General features: G+C 36.5%; 1 protein-coding gene across 2 annotated transcripts in view; it reads right to left on the bottom strand.

Moving 5' to 3' along the window:
• The window catches only part of Rtn4ip1 (reticulon 4 interacting protein 1), a 44893-nt gene that overhangs the window by 10905 nt on the left and 13255 nt on the right, over positions 1–20733 (bottom strand). For both annotated transcript variants that reach the window (XM_076858380.2, XM_076858381.2), the window contains exons 5-7: positions 13548–13596; positions 6143–6279; positions 2121–2304 (exon numbers count right to left, since the gene is read on the bottom strand). In XM_076858380.2, coding sequence (XP_076714495.1) covers positions 2121–2304; positions 6143–6279; positions 13548–13596 — 370 coding nt within the window. The remainder of the gene's footprint in view (positions 1–2120; positions 2305–6142; positions 6280–13547; positions 13597–20733) is intronic.

Here is a 20733-nt window from a genome sequence, read left to right as displayed (position 1 = left end):
ACAACAGGTAGGAAGAGTCAAGCTTACTCTATAATAGGTGTGATGAGATATAGACTCCTGTTAATCCTCAAGGTAACATGACAGAGCCTGGGCTAGTAGAAGTCTCTACGTAGGTGGCTTTTAACTCAGAGCAGCCTCAATATGTTGTTCAAATACTATCATTTTCTGTGTGCTGTGACATGAGAGAGGTGGGGAACAGCCTCTGAATACTTAATGTGGCTATATAGCAGAAGCAATGCAAATGGCCCAAGCTGAAAGTGGGCCCAGTTTAATGACAACCTCAGGAGACTATTCAAGTACTTCGCCCTAAGGTCTGGCCTCATGGGCTATAATTAAAATATCCTGGTAATTGTTTAGGATATTAAATAAGGAACAGAAATGGTCACAACTACCACATCTATAATTCTTTACAAGCATGTTACTCTGCAAAGTGAAACTTGGCCTGTAATAGCCGAATTTTTATATTCTGTTAAAAGGGTTGTGTATTTTTTCCCAGGCCATTACAGGACAGAAAGTAAAGCAGGTAGGAGAGCTGGAAGATGACAGTGAGGCTTTGTGCACAGTCTCAGAAAGGCAGTGGAAACTGTTGGATACAAACTGCTTGGCATGACCATTATTGTCTTTCAAGCAGGTGGAAAGTAGAAAACAAAGGAAGCAATACCTGCTTTACTCTCTGAGAACAATTCTGAATGTTAACTTGTGAGAGAGGTCTCACTGGAGTACAAACTGGGAAATCTTACAGAAAACTTGTACTTTAAAGTACTGGAAAGTCTAGGCTTTGTGAAAGAGAAAGAGGAGATATATGATAGTTAAGATTTCTTTCTACAAAGTATCCTGAGGCATTGTTTCTGGCTGCTGTCTGAATCAAGCCAAAATGGAAGACACCAGAAAGCAGAGCTTGGATTGCTCATCTCTGTGACCCATACATATTTCATATGAATTGTTTTATGGTCTGCTCTATCATAACTAGCTTTTCAATACTACTTCTAAATACTTAGTTCATTTACAGAATTCAACAAGCCAAAGTTCTAAATTTTACCCCCTAAAAAGCTAAACTATTTCCTAGCATGAAGAAGCTACTAAAGGGCTGGGGGAAACTTCAATGGTGGGAGGACCACCTTTTTACCGAGTCTGAAGTATTCTGTCTAATTAAAAGAGTAGAATTTATCTTTATTTTTTTCTATCATGTGTTCTATTTCAACACTAATTCAATGATCTATAATTATCATCAAAATTTCATAATCTGAAATTGCATAAGCCTTTGTCCCAATTGTGATGACAATAGGCTACGATGTCAATCTGTGCCATTACCAAGGCTGATATATGCTAATCTCCCACTCATCAGGTGCCTTCAGTGTGAGTGATATAACTCCAAACAGCCCTGGTAACAGTGGCTTATTAATGGTCAGTTTGACTAACTGAGTACCAGAAACTTTCATAATGTCACCATTAGGGAGTATTTCATATTCATGGGGATACGCAGTGTTAGAACAAATTGCCATAATCCCAGCAAAAGCATGATCATTCCATTGGCCTTTGCAGCCTCACTGAAATAAGAGCATAATTTCCTTCAGGTTTCTGAAATTCAACAAAAAGCCTCTAAGACCTCTAAAGGTCAGAAGGCTAGGAATCAGTGATATATCCCAACAGCAGCCATATGCCGTTTTAATGAAGTTTCCACCTTTACATATAAGAGGATATATGTGAACGCTGGTGAAATGGAGAGGGCTATCAGGTACAGGCAGGAAGGAAGTGGATGATGTATCCAATGAAATCAAGAAAGGTAATAACATCTAATAACAAGGCTAACATTTAATAAGAGCTTTTTATATATTAGGCATTATGCCACATTCTTCACATGGATTATCTCATCTAATCCTCACAACAATGCAGTAAGGCAGAAGAATCATTAGCCTCATTTTACAGGTGAAGATATTGGACTTAGAAATATTAAGTAACTTGTACAGGGTGGCACAGCCACGAAGTAAGGTCAGAATTTCAAACTAGTCAGTGTGACTCCAGAGTCCATGCTGGCACCAAGAGAAGAGAGGGCCAGGTGACAAACCAATTTCTAGTCACCTGAGGTTTCTGCTTGCTCTCACGGAGACTCTCTTTCCTACCTTTAATGTCTTGGTGCCCACAGTGACTCCTGTCTGCAGCATGCCATCTGCTATGCCCAGTTGGTCCATGTTCAGGAGGAAAGGAGTCACTAAAGTCACATAGGTGGCTCCTGACCATTTCTTGAGAAAATTGAGAGCCCACATTTCAGTAGATCCACCAACATTATCAAGAATAAAATCAAACCTGGTGGGGAAAAAATCAAATCAAAACATCCTTGTCAGTCTTCACTCTAGGCTCTGATACCCTTCACTCACATCACAAGTTGGCTACAGGGTTTTTCTCAGAGACAGTTCACAAACCATGCTGCACTGTGCCACTAGCCCAGGATGGCTCCTTTGACAGAAAGGACAAAGCCACTCCCTGAATTGATGACTTGTCTCCAAGTAAAACTGAATGTGACTAACCTTCTTTTGTCATAAAAATCATATCATTTTTTTAATACTTTAAGAATGACCTAAGTGTTTCTGAACCAGGAGTGATTTTGCTTCCTACAATGCACTCAATAGACTGCACACCAAAAAAGTATCAATTAAATATCAATAGTTAAGGAACTTAGTGTTAAATGTTGAGGAACCCTGATCTAAGCTTTGTAAAAAACCACAAAGCAATCCTTTCAGTGTAAGTCAAAGTATTCTTTTTTGTTTGTTTGTTTGGTTTTTGGTGGCACTGGGGAATTGAATCCAGGGCCTCACGAGTGTGAGGCAAGCACTCTACCAGTGATCTACATCCCCAGCCCAAAGTATTCTTTAGTGCACACAAGTACTTGAAAGAAAAGTATGCAAGGGTCTCATCTATAAGAACAATTTGATTTTATTCTTGCCATCTTCAGAAACACTTGTAGAAGCATCCTCTTTACCTTCTGGAATTTTGGTTTTATGTATAGCATCAAGGGGATGCATAAATCTCAACAGCCTTTCTTGTCTTCAATTCTGTTCTAACATGTCAAAAAAAAAAATCATCATACTGGAATCCAAAGAACTGACAGATATTCAAATGCTTAAATCTAACCTAAAACTGCTATAATCCCTAAACTCTACTTAAAAGGGATAAAAACCCACTAAAGCTTTTAAATACTTTTGAAAATAAAGATCTATTTAGAGAATGCATGTGTATAAATTAAGTAAATCAATTGATGAATTCCTCTTGGATAAATCTTTTTTCACTTCCCAATTCATTTGGATAAAGTTAAACATCAAAGGTTCTAAAACCAGCTTTGGCCAACTTTGAGACTTTTGAGTCTTTCAAGGGATTAAATTAAAGAAAGATGAATAAAAATTAACCGATATAAAATGTACAATGACCTTACCAGATGATCGTTCTTCTCATAAGAAAAGTTTCTACTTTGTTCCAAACTTTTGATTAAATAAATATATGAGACTATTAAAAGAAAATGTAAGGGCAGTCCGATATCATAGAACAAGCACTGTCTGAAAAGGAGTTATGGAGGCCAAGTTGTAGACCCACCTCTCTCACTTAGGATTCACAGCATGACTTTGAACATGCAAAAAAATTATCAATCCTCTGTCCCTCATTTTCTCAACTGCATGATAGGGGTAAACTGAAGGACTTCAAAGCCTCTTCTTGCTATAAAACTCTAAGAAGCTGCTACTTAGAAGGAAGAACAAATTACTACAGGTAAATTCAGAGTTGAAACTCTCAGGCAGAAGTTATAAAGATCAATTTAACTTAAGCTGGAGGAAGGGGGAGAGGAAGAGGGAAGAGAGAGGAGAAGAGGAGGAGTAGGAGGAAGAAAAAAAGTAGTAGTAGTCCTAGTAATGGCCCGCATTTATAAGACAGTGAGGTTCCTCTACTGAAAAAGCACAAGCAAAAGGAACATGGCCACTTGTCAGAGATACTGAGGATGAAACTGGAGCATCAGGCTGGGAGGCTAGATTGAGTGTCCTCCAGCCTTCCATCAACCAGGTTCTCTGGAAACAAATTCCAGACACCTACAGCAGATAATGGGGAATGAGTTGGCCGTGGCCTCAGGGCCATGCTTCTCCTTCTAGCAGTGGCAGATAGGAGGTAACCTAAACTATCACTATCCAGAAGCCCAGTTTCGGAGACGTCACATTCTCACCTCCTAGTAGCCCACATGGGCTTAGAGTTTGACACTCAGGAAGGTAGCTGTGAGTCCTCAACCATGCCAAACATGCTTACTATGCAAGAGCTTACTATCTGCTATTATCTCTAGTTGGAACAACTGTTCTTCTATATTCCCTCAATAATTAATTTAAAAAAAAGTTACAAAGGGGCTGGGGTTGTGGCTACGTGGTAGAGCACTTGCTTTGCACGTCTGAGGTACTGGGTTTGATCCTCAGCACCACATAAAAATAAATAAATAAAGATATTGTGTCCAACTACAACTAAAAAATATATTAAAAAAATATTATGAAGCACCTATTATGTGCTACTGCACTATAGTTCCAGGTAGAAGGAGACAGCAGCAAGTAGCACCAAAAAAAGGAAAAAAGAAAGAAAAAGAAAAAAAAAAATCTCAGTACCATGGCTTGTTCACTGAAGCCTCTGTCTAACAGTTGCTTCCTCAAAGAGGCATTCTTCAACCACTCCACCTATGCCAACCTCCTCTCCAATCACTGACCCTCCCCTTTCCCTGCATCAATTCTCCTCTGAGTGCTAATGACTAAAACCTTCTCAAACAGAATGTAAACTCTACGAAGGGAGGAAAATGTCTTGTTCACCACTGTACCCAGTGTTTAGAACGGTGCCTGGCAAGTATAGATTCATAAAGAGCAAAAGGAGTAACAGTGTCTGCTCCCAGTAGCAGCGCCATATTGCTGTTGGAGCTGGAGGTATTGGCTGAGAAAGGTTAGACAGTGTCAGATAGAGTCCCTTTTCCTTTCTTTTCTTTTTTTAATCTATGAAAATATACTTCTATTCAATGTGTACAAGAGTAATTGGCTTCTGGAAACTAGTTTTTAAAAAGGAGATGCCTTTGAAATAGCAGCAGTAAAATTCTCATATTAGCTTTCCAAATACTCCTAGTTGCACTATCAGCTTCAGCTTTGCCTGGGCTAATGAGGATCAGATTAATAAACTGGAGCTATAGTCGGAGCAATAGTGTCCTGAACCTGCCCTGTTTGGTCCCTCAGGCTAGACCAAACCTGGCATTCAGACACATTGAGTGCTCCATTACCACTACTGCTCTCACAACTTTATTGAATGCTTAAAGTGTATGTAGTGCTAAGCATGTGTTTTTGAGTACTACTTTATATTCTTCCTGCAGCAACAGATGCCAGAGAAGGGAACACACTTCCAATTTTGCCTTCAGTCCTCTTGTAAACCAGCAATAAAAGTACATTAACTTGAAAATTAGCAAAAGGGTATGTAAGCAAAATAACTTCCTCAGTACACATCACATCATGTCACTGTGCTGTATTAACCTCTGGAATGGAACCCATCTAAATGACGTCTAATGATGTGGAATGTTTTCAGATTCTTCTCGAAGATTCCAATATGATTGTGTGGGGGAAGCCGTTCTCACATGTGATTTGAGTTACCTCCTTGGCTGGGTGTGAGGTGCTTAGACACACTGTGTCAGAGCCTTCCCCATCCTTCCCAGGTGCGAGGGCTTATCCGTGTGGGGGTGTGCCTGACCGCTGACCTGAGGACCAATCACTGACCCTGACCTTGGAATGCTGCCCCCCTCGACCTTCATTGGATGGAATTTTCCTCTGAATTTTTTGTTCTCCAATAAAAGCTCACTCCCTGGCGTGTTTTCTCTCTCTTGCTGGCCTCTTGTGTAAACCTCGCTACCGCATCAGGTGGCTAGAGGCAGGAGCTGGGAGGAGTCGTCTCTGAGCTGGGCATAAAAGGTAAATTGAGAGTCATGTCTCTTTAATTTGAACTCACTAGTTAATTTCTATGTTTAGAACCTCTATTATGAAGCTAGCGTGCTGGTCGCGTGGCTGAACTGTGAGGCCATCAAACAACCTGAGACCCGTATTATCAACGGGCCTTATGCCCACCTTCCCAATAGGAACATTGCTGTAATACATACAGTTTTAAGGATTTCAACTGTTCTTCCACGCTTCCAGATTTGTAATCAATTACATCATCTGCCCCAAGCTTCCTCACAAGTTCACTGGCATCTTGAGAGCAAACTGCTGTCACATGAGCATTCCACGCTTTCATTACCTGCCAAAGGGAGTGGAAAAATGGACTGCATTAAAAAAAAAAAAAAAAAAAAGTTGGTACCATGTGTACATATATCACACTGATCTCTAGGGAACTTTAAGAACTTCAAGAACTATAGGAAGTCATCCATCAGATATTAGTGAAAATGATTTAACTTTTGTTTACCAAGAAAAATCCCAAGAAAGAGATCTCATTTAAACAAAACAGCTAGTCACCTTGATGGCATAAAGTTTTACCCATCCACCTGGAGAAGAGCTCAGTGTCTCACCAAGATCAGGAAAGAGAGATGAGAGCCTAAAAATTTGCATTTTCAATAATAAAGTTAAACGGCTGAAATGAAAAATTGCATGTCCTCAGAAAATGACTACTTTAAATGTGTTCAGAAAATTTTTTTTTTAAATTTTATTTTTTTATTGGTTATTCAAAACATTACAAATAATGTACAGCACCTCTTCATTTGCATTTCCAAAAAGTATGAATGCAGTCTTAAATCAGTGTATCAAAATAATCAGCTATCAGATGCTTGGCAATATCTGAAAAGGTACTGTTAAGGGGAAAGAAAACATGGCTATTTTATATTTAAAACACAGATCAGGGATCTCCTCTGGATAGGAAGACTTAAATAAATGTGTCCAGGCTTTAAAAATGCAGATGACTTAATTTTTAAAATAAGGAATAACTAGATTTTAATAAAAAAGAAAGTTAAATTCTAATGTTATTCAGGATTAAGTATCCAGAAAGCATCCTACTCTAAAACTTCTCTAATTATTTTCTATAGTATCATATAATTATGTTTTTAATTTGAGAATGGTTACTTGAAGTTCACCAAGAAATTTGTGTGCTGATAGTTGCAGATCATAACAGATCAGCTGTTTTCTCAACTTTGTCCTGAGTATCAATTTCCTGAGTTTCCTTCAGACAAATTGCTAAGGGTCACTAGAATTTAAGAGAATTGTGTTTTGTTAACTGTGAATCTCCACTCCAGGGCCCCCAAAGGTCAGGGCACCCAAAAGTACTGACTAAACATTTGTTAAATACAAAAAATGCCTATTAAATACAAAAAAAGGGGAGGAAGGAGGGTGGGGGAGAAGGTGAGAAGGAGGGAGGTAGGGAGGAGCAGAGGTAAGGGAGAGAGGAAAAGAGAAAAGAAAAGAAACTGGAAAACTAGCAAGCATTCTAGAAGTTCTTTTAAAGTGACCTTTCCCAATATAAACCACTACCTCATCTGCCTCTCTCAAAAGTTATAACCTTGATTTTAACAGTAATCACTCCTTGCATTTAAAAAAAGTTTTCGCAACCAAATATGCATTTCCTAGTTGCTATAATTTAGTCTTGTACATTTTTAAAATGTGATGCCTTTTAAATCTCTCTTAAATTACAGGCTTATCTTCTATCCCTTTGATTTCTTACATTTTATCTATAGAAAAATCCAGGCCATTTGACTTGCACAGTTTGCCACTGGAATTTCTGACTGTATGCTCAGAGGGCAGTTCTGCATGTTGCTCTGTCTTCTGTATTTTTTGCTACTTGGCAGATGGATCTGGAGACTGGATCAGATTCAGTTTCAAACCATAGAAAGTGTCTGGCAAAACTACACAAGGCACATCATGTCTGGTTGTTACTCTTTTTATAATCTCAGCAGTTATCAATGCTCAATATCTACATCTGTTTATTAGTGACTGCAAAACAGTGTGGTTCAAATTCTTTTCTTTTCACTTAGTAGTTGGAATATTTCACAGAGAAACACCTCCCCTCATATGCTACTGGGTTTACTCAACTGTATAGTTCATATAGAAGAGGCAGAACAAATGCTTAATTATTTCCCCTTATTTTTCTGTTTATAATAAATTGCTTCTTTATCATCTTCTAAATGTGACCATTTAAAAGAAATATTATCATAATCTCATGAATTTAATTATTATTATTATTATTATTTAAACCTCAAATTGTCACATCTTTGGGGATTTCTTCAAGTTGGCTCATTCATCTGAGGTGATCAGACTAGTCTTTGATAGTTTCCTTGCTATTTAATATATTCTGGGTTTATTCTTGTACATTTGTGCCCTAGATCTGAACTCTGCCATTTCTCCAAGAAGCCCAATTCCTTTAATGAGAAATGATATTTCAAGAGATGGCTTTACATACAAATGCACATAAACTACCTCCTGGATTCATATTAAAACTTATAATTCAAATTTGAGACTACAAAGCTTTTATTTAACCTCTTTTCTGTTACATTTGTATCTCCTTTCTTTTATACCTCCTTTGAGAATTCTGCTTCTCAAAGACATAGGGGATGAGAGAGAATTAAATTTAAAAAATATTAAAATATACCCTAAATATCTATTTTTTTCAATTGTATATTACACAAATAACAGTACTGAATAATAGTACTATTAATTTTAACATGTTCTTCTTATTTTCTCCTTTAAAAAAAATAGTTGCACTATATTTGCTTTTCAAAGCACACAGTTGTAACACACACCATACTCTGACCTTCCAAGCCCCCATTTAGTTTTGTTTCACAGATGACTCTACATTTAACATTTGCCACTAGTCCTTAAAGTGTTTCTCTCATCATTTGCTATCAGAAGCTCATTCTCTAGCATGTTCCTCAGAAAGGGATCAGAAGAACAGTATTTTCCAAGTTGATGCATGTTGAATGTGTCCTTTTTACCCTGAAGGCCAGTATTGTTGTGTACAAAATGCTTGTTCTGCTCTTCTTGGAGTATCTTACATATGTTACTTCATTTAAAAAAAAAAAAAAAAAAACATTTAAAGTATTACTATCAAAAAGTCTGGTAATACAATAGCTAAACTGTAGAAACAGCCTATATGCCCTTCAATAGATGAATAAAGAAACTGTAGTATATATACACAATGGAATACTACTAGCCTTAAAAAAGAATGCAATTATGGCCTTTATAGGTAAATGGATGGAATTAGAGAATATCATGCTATGCAAAGTAAGCCAATCCCCCCAAACCAAAGGCCAAATGTCTTCTCTGATAAGTGGATATGACCCATAATGGAAGGAGGCAAAGAAAGAAGGGAGGAACTTTGGATTGAGTAGAGGGGAGGGAAGAGGGGTGTGAGGAGGAGTGTAGGGGGGGGAGATGGTAGAATGATATGGACATTATTGCCCCTATGAATGCACAAAGGGTGTGACTCTACATCATGTTCAACCAGAGAAATAAAACGCTGTGCTCCATTTGAGTAAAATAATAAAATAAAAAATATTTAAATTAAAAAAAAAAGTCTGGTGATAGGGTCTGGGGATATAACTCGGTGGTACAGCACTTGCCTCTCATATGAGAGGCACTGGGTTAGACCCTCAGAACAGCAAGAAAAAAAGAAAAGGAAAAGGGAAAAAAAACAGTCTGATGATTGTCTAATTTTATTTCTTTAATAACTCATGTGCTCTGTTTTCCAGATGTCTAAAGGATAATTTTCTTTTTTTCTTCTTAAAGGCCAGTAAGTTTACTTGTAACTTTCACCAGTAATACTCATTGTGGTACATATTCTTAGAGCAGTGATGAGGCTATGTAATACATAGTTTCCAATCACTTAATTTTAGGAGCTTCTCTAATTATAGGTTTTAGGGGCTGTTTTATTCCCTTACTTTGCTTTTCCATGTATCAATCTTGTTTGCCTGTCTTCAATATTTGATACTTTCTTCTTAAATCTGCTTTTTCTTTTGTAATTCATTTTCTACATTCTATTTATCTATACGTGAATATTATGCATTGTGCCTGTCACTGAATTCTTTATAGTTTCATTATGAATTTTTCCAATTCTGATTTACTGTTTTCATGTTTGTATCACATTCTTAATGTCTTTAACTTGTTTTGAAGTAGTAAGTTACATTTTGAACTGTGTTGGGAGCATGTTTTTGATGTGCTTTCATTGTTTGCAGATATGTTATTCTATCCTTTTTTCTCATTTTCCCCATAATAATCTTGTATGTGAGTTAACCGTGATATTTTCTATTGTTCGTTCTTTCTTTTTGGCACCAGGGATTAAACCCAGGGACACTTAACCACTGAGCCCAGCCCTTTTTAAAAACAATTTTAAGTTTTTGACACAGGGACCTGCTAAATTGCTTAGGGTCTTGCCAAGTTGCTGAGATTGGCTTTGAACTTGCAAAGCTCCTGCCTTAGCCTCCCCAGTTGCTGGGATTATAGGCATGTGCCACTGCACCTGGCTTCTATTACTCATTATTTTTCATTTTATTAAATATTTTTGTTTTGAAATACATGGAAACATGTATAGAATAAAAATGTACAGCTTAACAAATTACTGCAAAGCAAACATCGTTTAAGACTGAGAACTAGAAAACTAGCATACTCCTGAGCCTCCCAATAAAAACACCCTCACTCCCTAAGAAGTAACAACACTATCAGGGTGCTCAGGAGTACACAGAAAGCATCCCTCCCTGAAAGGGATGCAGCAGAGCCTCCTAGGGTGCTCACTAAGTCTCATGTTGGAAAAAGACCCTTTCCCCCTTCCAAGGGAGGCTTTATCAAGCTCCCTCCCATACAAGGAAGCCAGTTGGACATCTGACCTCAACAGCAACAGCCACTCAGCCCCAACCTATTCTTGGAGGCTTGGGGCACTGTTTTGTTTTGTCTTGTTTTTTGAGGTAAAGCTTATATATCATAGTCACCATTTCAAAGTATTCAAACCAGTGGCTTCTAGTACATTCATGATGCTATACAATCATCACCACTAATTCCAGAATATTTTTATCACCCCCAAAATAAACCTCATGCCTATTAAGCAGTAATTCCCAATCTCCCCACCTCCTCCAGATAACTCATCTGCTTTCCATCTCTATGGATTTGCCTATTCTAGAAATATGATATAAATGATATCACATAATATGTGCCCTTTTATTGGGATTCTTAGCATAATGTTTTGAAGGTTCATTCAGGTTGGTATTACACATCAGAATTTCATTCTTTTTTGTGGCTGAACAATACATTATATGTATATGCCACATTTTGTTTATTTACTAATCAGTAGATAGACATTAGAGCTTTAGAGCCATTTCCATTGTTTCACTATTATGAATAATGCTATGAACATTAGTATATAAGTTTTTGCTTGAAAGTATGTTTCATTTCTCTCAGGTATATACCTGTGAATGAAGTGAAAGGATCACACATTAATTCTATGTTTAACATTTTTTGTTTGTTTTTTGAAATGGGATCTCACCATGTTGCCCAAGATGGCCTCAAATTCCTAGGCTCAAGTGATCCTCCTGCTTCAGCCTCCTGAATGGCTGGGATTATAGGCATGTACCACTACACTTGACTGTATTTTTTATCTTGAATGTCCCCTAAATGATCCTGTGTTAAAGGCTTAGTTCCCAGATTCATGCTATTGGGAGCTGGTGAAAACTCTAAGAGCTGGAGCCCCATGGATGGTTTCAAGTCACTGGGGGTGTGGTTTTGAAGGGGATCATGAGACCCAGGTCCCTTCCTCTTCCTTTCTTCCTTTTTCATGTCTTAGCCTTGAGGAAAAGTTTTACTACATGCTGCCACCATGATGTGCTGCTTCACCACAGGATCAAAAGCAACAGGGCAAGTCAATTAGGAATAAAACCTCTAAAACTCGAGCCAAAATAAACTTTTTCTGTGAAACTTTATTGTCTCGGATATATGTTAACTAACAGAAAGCTGATGAATACAGGGTCAAATTTCTCTATATCCTTGCCAATATTTATTATTTTGTTTTTGTTTTAATTACAACTATTCTAGTACTAGAATGGTTTTACTCTATATTTCCCTCATGACTAATGATATTGAGCATCTTTCCATGGGCTTATAGACCATTTATATATATTCTTTCAAAAATTTCAAATTTTTTTCTATATTTTAAATTGGGTTGTTTGTATTCTTTTTATTGAGTTTTAAAGTTTTAAAATATAGTCTAGATAGTAAACCTTTACCAGATCAATGATTTGCAAATATTTTCTACAATTCTGTGGACTGCTTTTTCCCTTGCTTAGTGCCCTTTGATGTACCATAGTTTTAATTTAATTAAGTTCAATTTGCCCATTTTTTCCTTCTATTGTCTGTGCTTTCAGTGTCATATCTAAGAATCTTTTGCCAAATCTAAGGAGCTGGGTATTTACTACTGTTTTCTTTCAAGAGTTTTGTGGAATTAGCTCTTTTATTTAGGTCTTTTATCTACTTTTTAATTTTTGTACAGATGACATATGGTAGGGTAGGTGGATAGCTATTTGTCCCAGCAGTATTTATGAAAAGACTATTTTTACCTTTGACAAGATCTTCAACCTTGTCAAAAATCAAGTTGGGTGAGATAGTGCAGGCTTGCAATCCCAATGACTTAGGAGGCTGAGGCAGGGGGATCACAAATTCAAGGCAGACCTGGCTAATTAACAAGACCTTGTCTCAAAGAAAAAATATAAAAGGCTAGGGATATAGCTCAGTGGTAGAGTTCCCTGGATTCAATCCCAGTACCAGTACCCCCCCCAAAAAAATTGTCTAAAATGTATAGGTTCGTTTTTGGATTCTTGATTCTATTTCATTGACCTGTTTGTCTCTTCTTATGCTAGTACTACATGTTTTGATTACTGTGGCTATGTAGTAAGTTTGAAGTTGGGAAGTATGAGCATTCTTTGTTCTTTTCCAGTATTGTTTGGCATTTCAGGTCCCTTACAATTCCATATGCATTTGAGAATAGGGTTGTCCATTTATGCAAGAAAAACAGATGGTATTTTGATTGGTATTGCACTGAATAAGTGGATCACTTAGAGAGAGTGTTGACATCTTAACAGCATTTTGACTACGTGTTTCTATTTTTAGAATTAGCTCATCAATTTCTACAAAAAAGCCTGCAGAAATTTCACTGGAAATCAGCCTTGGTTTGGGGCATTGGCTATTTCCTACTAAATTGCAAATTTCTACAAAAAAGCCTGCAGAAATTTGACTGGAAATCAGCCTTGGTTTTGGGCATTGGCTATTTCCTACTAAATTGCATGGTCTTCCTTGATAAAAATTCTTTATTTATTCTATGAGATAACCACCCATTCACTCAGTTTAAATCTGTGGACAAGTTAACACTTTCTACCATATTAGAACATTTTCCTCTTAGAAAAGCAAGTGAAATTACAGTATATTTACCAAACTTACCTTTTTCTTGCCTTTTAAGGGGAAAGTAATTTTTTAATGTGAATTTATAAATTTATAAATTCACATAAACAAAATTTTCCTATTCACAATATTTAAAAATTGTTTTACCTGGATTGCAAAAGTACCAACTCCACCTGAAGCTCCCAAGATTAAAACACTGTAAAGCAAAAAAGAAGCCACAATTGAGAATCTTTAATAGATATAACTGGATAAATCAATATTTTCAAAATGTAATTGGCTCAATGACAATCCTCAGGGCAAATAAAGTTAGTTACCTTCCCAAGATTACAAAAGGATTTTTATTTTTTATTAACCAGAAGCTGTATATGATCAAAAGAGTTTATGAACTTTTTATCAAGAATTCCAAATATCAAAAATATTAATAATTTTTTTAGGTTAAGAGAAAAGTAAGTTACCATTGCCTTACAATTTTTCTTGGCCCAAATCACTATAGTTTCCTCTACAAGAGGGAGATTTGGGCACTTTTTAGTGTTTATACTTAGCTGCTTTCTTAAAAAAAAAAAAAAAATCACATTCCTAACCACATTCTTGCCAAAGTGGAATAAACATCTTGTGTTCAGACATGTCCTGCCAAGCTCATGAACTGTCATAAACAAAAATAATCTCATTCGTCCTGTTAAAGCAGATGAACATGTCCTATCAGTACAATCATCCTGTGCTCCAGGCTTTTACCATGTCTACTCACTATAGCTGTAGCCTCCCTGCCTCCTGAGACCAGGGATGCTTACTCAAGTTTATAAATGGAGTGGGGGGATATAGGAAAAGGGTGAGATACTGATCCCTTTAAAACTGCGAATCTCCTAAAATAACACTGAAAACTTGGTGCACAGATGTATTGGCAAGGAGGGGGATCTACACCTATCTCTATTTCTCAAAGAAGTTTGTGATCTATAAAAGAATCAATGGTTAAAAATCACTGCTTTACATATGCTTCTATTTTACTCTTGAATTAAGCTACAGTTTCACAGAATTGCCCTTGAACTGTAAGGCTTCAGATGCCCAGAAAATAGTATTTACTGAACTATACTTTGGTGATATGCTACCAATGGAGGCTGAGGTACATTATAAAATTGATTGCATGGTATTTGACACTATATTAGCTAAGGTAATACTGTTGAGAAAATTTTTCATGAGAATTCTGAGTACCCACAGAAAAGTATTTTTCTGAAGACTGATGGAAATATCTGTACTATTTATCTGTCACTATAAATTGTACAACTGTTAGTTGTAGTTCCCTTTTGTCTTAGGCTATTACAAAGTACAAAGAATTTTGCCACCTATCTGTAGCAAGTACATTAATCTTGGAATATGCATGCTGTCTACAATCTCAACTGTAGCTTCATTTCATTTTTTTCTTTCTTACCCAATCATAGAAAGATGAGTATTACCCTTTATATCTTAAAAGTTACTATTAAAATTTCTAAGCTAGCTATTTCCTTTGAAATTAATAGCATTAAATGCAATTAAAAGAAGTCTCCTTGCAAATTATGTTCCTTTTAGAAGAGTTACTTCCAATTTCACAGAATTATCAATTATGAATTATAGAAGACACTGAAAATTCACTCTTCTAAGACCCTACAATTCACACATTTTATCGCTTTAGTACTTCCTACATGAGGGAAAATGCAATAAAACTGCCTCAGAGATGCAACAAAAATTCATTCACCCAACAAGTCCTCAATTTTACTCATTCTTATTGCTACATAGCTAGTCAAACTCTTCCAAGTTCTTCACAATCAAACTATCTCAAATCTCTGCTTTTCCTTTCACTACAACCCTGGTCCCCTCACTCTTTACCCCAAGCCCTATGCACATTGACACATTCCTCCAGGTTCCAAAATGCCTTCACTACTTGCTAAGATGTCTTTTCCCTTAAAGGCCCACGTGCCAGTTTTCCTCTGCAATACCTCTAATAGAATCCACAATCTGATATCTACACCAAATCCTCGCATTTGCCATACAGTTACCTCACACAAACATTCTGCTTCCCAAGCTCTTCTGCAGGCACTCAAGGACAGAGACCTTCTATGATGCCTCACGCTGGCTCTACTCTAGCACATGCCTCAGCAGGTGTTTCTAGATTTTAAAAAGCATCCAGTCAGCACTGTCTCCTACAATCACGGCAAGAATGAAATTTTACCATTTTAATGAGGGGTCACCTGGCTACTTGAAAGTCTGCATTATAGTTTCTTCTAGTAAAGAAAAGCATGAAATTAATTTCTAGTTCTCTCTCAGAGAAGGCTAGAATTAAAGGATACCAAATTTAATGGCTATTTAAGGACTTAACTGCTGGACACATCTCTGGCTTCATTATTGTCAGTTCAGTTACTTCCCCAGTAACTTTTAATTCAAAGCAGCTTCATTTCCTGATATAAAAAAGCAAAATGTTTCTCAGCAGGGCTTGGCAGAAGAGGGAGTGGTTCTGCAGTAGCAGCTTCAGTTCCTGATATTGCCACCTGATGGCACCCCCAAAGTGCAGAAGAGGCAAGGGACAGGCCCAAGGAAGTTTTGTTTTCTAATAAAGAAGCCCTGGGGAAGCTTCATTCTCTGGTCCTGCAAATCCGGTTTTAGGCAGGGTCAACCAGGGCTCATAGTTTTTTTGAACAAAGTAAGTTCCCAAAAGAACAGAGGGCAAAATAAATTTTTTAAGTCAGCAATAAACTGGTCATCTAAGGTTTGAAGTCCTGTGGCTAAGGACTCTTCAAAGCACTTTCAGAGCTCATCTCACAATGGCCTTTCACTTAAGAGCTATTGATGGAAAATGAAAATGAAGGTGGAATGAGATGGACATCATTATTCAAAGTACATCTATGAAGACATGAATGGTGTGAATATACTTTGTATAAACCAGAGATATGAAAAATTGTACTCTATATGTGTATTATGAATTGTAATGCATTCTGCCATCATGTATAACAAATTAGAATAAAAAAAATTTAAAAAGGAGCTCTTGCTGGGAGATGATGGGGAGATGGGGACATCTTTTACCTAGCTTGCGTAATGGTCACACTATATACTGTAATGTCACTGAAGTAGAAGCCTACTTGTAACAGTGAGTAAAAATGTGCTGTATTGTTTGTTGATTTATATTTTAAAAGTACCTAGGAAATACTATACTTGCAAAAAGCACTCTAATTCAAAACTGTCATGATGTTTAATCACATGCCTCTTTTATTACCTAGTCCACACAGAAAGCTTCCTTTGAAGTTAGTGGAGACTGCCATAGTGACTAGTCTAGAAAAAATGGGAAAAATGTGTATCATTATTATACTGCTATGCGTTCTTAAACCCTAAATTTCATTTTATTCTGACACTTCTATTTAATCTTTGAATTCTCCCTAAACAAACATTTAGATACTAAAGCAATGTTGGCTTCTTTTTTATGACTCAGACACTTTTTATTTAGCATTTGGAGCCTAAGTCCTTTAAAATCACAGTTTTTAGTATTATAATCTTCTGAGGCAGGTTATCAACTGCCTTACAAACAAACAAAAAAAATATGACATCACAAAATAGTAGAAGAACCAGGAGGGAATCACCTTTCAAATTTCCACATTCTGGCTTGGCTCCAGAAATCCTTGAATGCCAGGGCTGGCTCTCTGGAGATTCAGGCTCTAGTCTCAGCTCTCTCACTAATGGAACCCCTAGGCCTTGGATTCCTCACCTCTGACATGATGCCCACAGAGGTATACTCTGAGAGTCAATGAAAAACAATTGGTGCTTTCAGCCAATTTAAGCTTATAGTTCATTTTTTCTGTCTTTCTAACAGAACCATATGATCTTCATGATTCTTCCTAGACCACATATTTATAGAGGGAAAAAAAAAAGACAATCGCAAAGATTAGATTGCCATCTGTTTTGTCCTAATGGTTTAGAAACAAAGATGATTTAAATACAGCTAAATCTTCCATTAGTAGAAACAAATGGTCTTTAAGAAATAAGAATGATGCTGAAAGTACATCTCATTTCTCAGCTTTTAAGTCTGGGGGAAGAGATGAGTGAAAGTATCTTAGCATAATTTCAATAAGTACAGTAATAGAAGTATAAAACAAAATCAACCGAATGTGTCCAATACAGCCTGGATTTGTATGACCTCTTCTTCTAAGCCTCTGTGATTCATATTGACATTTCCCCAATTTACAGGAGAGTTCATTTGTGAATAGGATGTTTGGAATTTTAACACATTTCCCATGAAAACAAAGTTATTTATACATTTGGCAAGGTGCCCAGGGTAGTTGGTTCTAAAGGTTTAGCTAACCCATAATGGGCCAAGAATGTCAAACTCGGGATAAGAACAGTTCTATTATTTCAGATCTATTCAGAATTTCAAGGTACTGAAATTTATCTTCCCAAAAGGAAGAGGCAGCAGGACCTATTCCAAATCAGTAGTTTCTTCAATATTACACAGAAATAGCTAGAGGGAAGAAATTCTTTTGATGAGTGATAGTAGGGCAGACCTAATAGGGCAGAAAGAGAAGTAGTCTGATCAAAGGACTGACCATGGATCCAATGAAGCTACAGCTTCAGGCCCTTTTCTTACACATGGTCCTGGGAGGAACCCTAGCAATGTAGTTTCATGGACATATTCTTTTGTAAACTTTGCAAAAAAAAAAAAAAAAAGATATATCCATCACAATCAGTTAATATGGCTCTCTTTCCACTCATACACTATACATACTTGCCCTCTTGTAAGGTGATACTAGGTTTGATTAAGGGGAAGCTAACTTTCCTATCCATGCATTTTCAGTCACCCATAGTTAACTGTGGCCAAGAAATATTAAATACAAAAGTACACAAGTAAATAATTCATTTGTTTTAAGTAACTCTTTTTGAAGTATATTTTATAGTTATTCTATTATTAGTATTGCTGTTGATCTTGAACTGTGCCTATTTTATAAATTAAACTTTATCATAGGTATAAATGTATGGGAAAAGACACAGTATATATAGGGTTCAAAACTGTCTGTGATTCCAGGCATCCACAGGGCATCCTGCAATGTATCCCCTGATGGATAAAGAGGGACTATTGTATATTTGTTTTGTACTTAGAGAGAAACACTGATAAGGTTCACAGTCATTCTTTGCACAGAGTTAAATTATTGCTAGCAGCACTGGTTTTAAAATGCCATCTAAGAGTATTTCCTAGTTCTTGTGAAATCAACTTACTTAAGCCTCATGATATTTTATAAGATAAGACCAAGTTGGTCAAATTATTTTGTTATATTATATACATGCCCAAATATATAACAACCAATCCCACCATTATGTACAACTTTAATGCACCAATAAAAAAAAAGGCCAGTATAACTGCATTTAGCACTGGATTATGTGAGTAGTGAAGAACAAACAAGATTAAATTAAACAAGGTTTGAGATGTACAGACCAGAAGCCAGTCTTTAAAACATACTTCCAGTTAGAACACTTAAAAAGCTCTAAAATACCATAGGAAAAACATAACAATGTACTAATTACTAATTAATAAGTGTTCTTAAGTAAAATCCCGTAGTATTTTTTGGCTTACTTGCTATACAAGAAAACTCGAAATGCCTTGAAATCTTATAGTTCATATAAAAGAAAAACCTGGAAGTCATTGTTCCAAAGTTGACAACAAACCTAAATTTTACATGGCATGAACAGTAATGAGTTGAGCAGAGGAAAAAGAAGGAGTGGTGTTTAGGAACAATATCAGGTTTTGATTGCTTTAAATAATATCAGGTTTACGGTAAATCACACTTAAATGACACAGGGAATATAAAGGAAGAGTCAGGGTGGTACTTGGTTAAGTTCTGTTTTCTACAAGTTGATTTTGACATTCAAATGGAATGTCTAACTAGAACTCAGTGGACAGGTTAGTTAGATAAATAGATCTGCAAGTTACTGAACTCTAAATAGAAGCTGGGAGTACATGAGATAAACCCTGGGAAACACAGAAGAATGTCCGAAAACATTGTGAAAACACATTTAATGGGTTAGAAGAATGAATGCCTTTAAAAAACAATAAGAAATGGTCAAAAAGGCAAGAAAGAAACTAAATGAGTCTAGTGTCCCTAAAACCACAGAAAAAGTGAGTATTAAGGAAGTGGTCAACAGTGCCAGATACTTCAGAGTAATCAGTTAAAATAAAAAACGGTTAAGCATCACTGGGTTTAGCCACTTAGTCTGCTATGACCCCATGGGAACTGTTGTCTCTTACATGGCAAGGCTGAAAGCTAGATTACAAGGTGCTGAAGAGTTAATGCTTCTAATCTCTTATTTTTTTTTTTTTTTTTAAGTAAAAGTCCAGGAGTGAGGTTCCTATTATTTCTTCAGAAGGCTCCCTGGAAAACAGAGGAGAATTCAGGATCACAATACTCCAGCCTTGCTCTTCTCATAATACAACCCAGTCAGGTGCAGATAAAAACACAAAGCTCACCGGGGAGGCAGGAGCAGAGTGGGGAGAAACACATGGGTGGTAAGTTGAAAAAAAGGGCAAGAAAAGGCATTTGAAAGAAGGAAGCTGTTAGAATTACCAGGTAATCATTTTAACTTCAATATAAGCTATTGCTGTGGAGTACAATCTAATTCTGTATAAACAGAATTAATCAGACACCCAATTTTTACTTACCTGATAAAATTTCACTATAGTAGAGTCTAATCTCAAAAAAAAAAAAAAAAATTGAAGCTGGGCACAGAGCCTATACCTTTAATTCTGGCAACTTGATTCAGGAGGTTGAGGCAGGAGGATTTCAAGTTTAAGGTCAGTTGAGCAACTAATCTCAAAGTAAAAAATAAAAAAGTGCTGGGAATGTAGCTCATGTAGCTCGGTGGTAAAGTGCCCCTGGTTTCAAACCTCAGTATTAAAAAAAAAAAAAAAAAAATGAACAAAAGAAAGAAACTGAAAAGTGTGCCTAAATTTACTGTATTTTTAAATGTATACAACTTTCCTAGGCAGAGCATGAAAAGTACAACTTTCGAAGGCAGAGCATGAAATATTCAAGTCCCATGACATTACCACTAAAAAAACAAAAAAAAACAACAATAACAACAACAAAACCATCAGATTGTACCATATTCAAAAAAATATCAGGTATAACAACTTTACATTTCTTTTTCTATTAATTTCCCCCTCCAGCCTTGCATATGCTAGGCAAGTGCTCTTACCACTGAGATACACCACCTACTTCACCTTGAGAGCCCTAATTATATATGTGTTTCTATGAATAAATCATAAATAAACTATAGATGGGCTGACAGAAAAGGAATACTTTCACTTGACATTTCTGGTGACACCCAA

The sequence above is a fragment of the Callospermophilus lateralis genome, chromosome 6 (assembly GCF_048772815.1).
Source record: "Callospermophilus lateralis isolate mCalLat2 chromosome 6, mCalLat2.hap1, whole genome shotgun sequence".
In the NCBI taxonomy this organism is placed as follows: domain Eukaryota; kingdom Metazoa; phylum Chordata; class Mammalia; order Rodentia; family Sciuridae; genus Callospermophilus; species Callospermophilus lateralis.
Note: the sequence above shows the minus strand (reverse complement) of the source record. Positions and strands in the feature narration are given on the sequence as shown.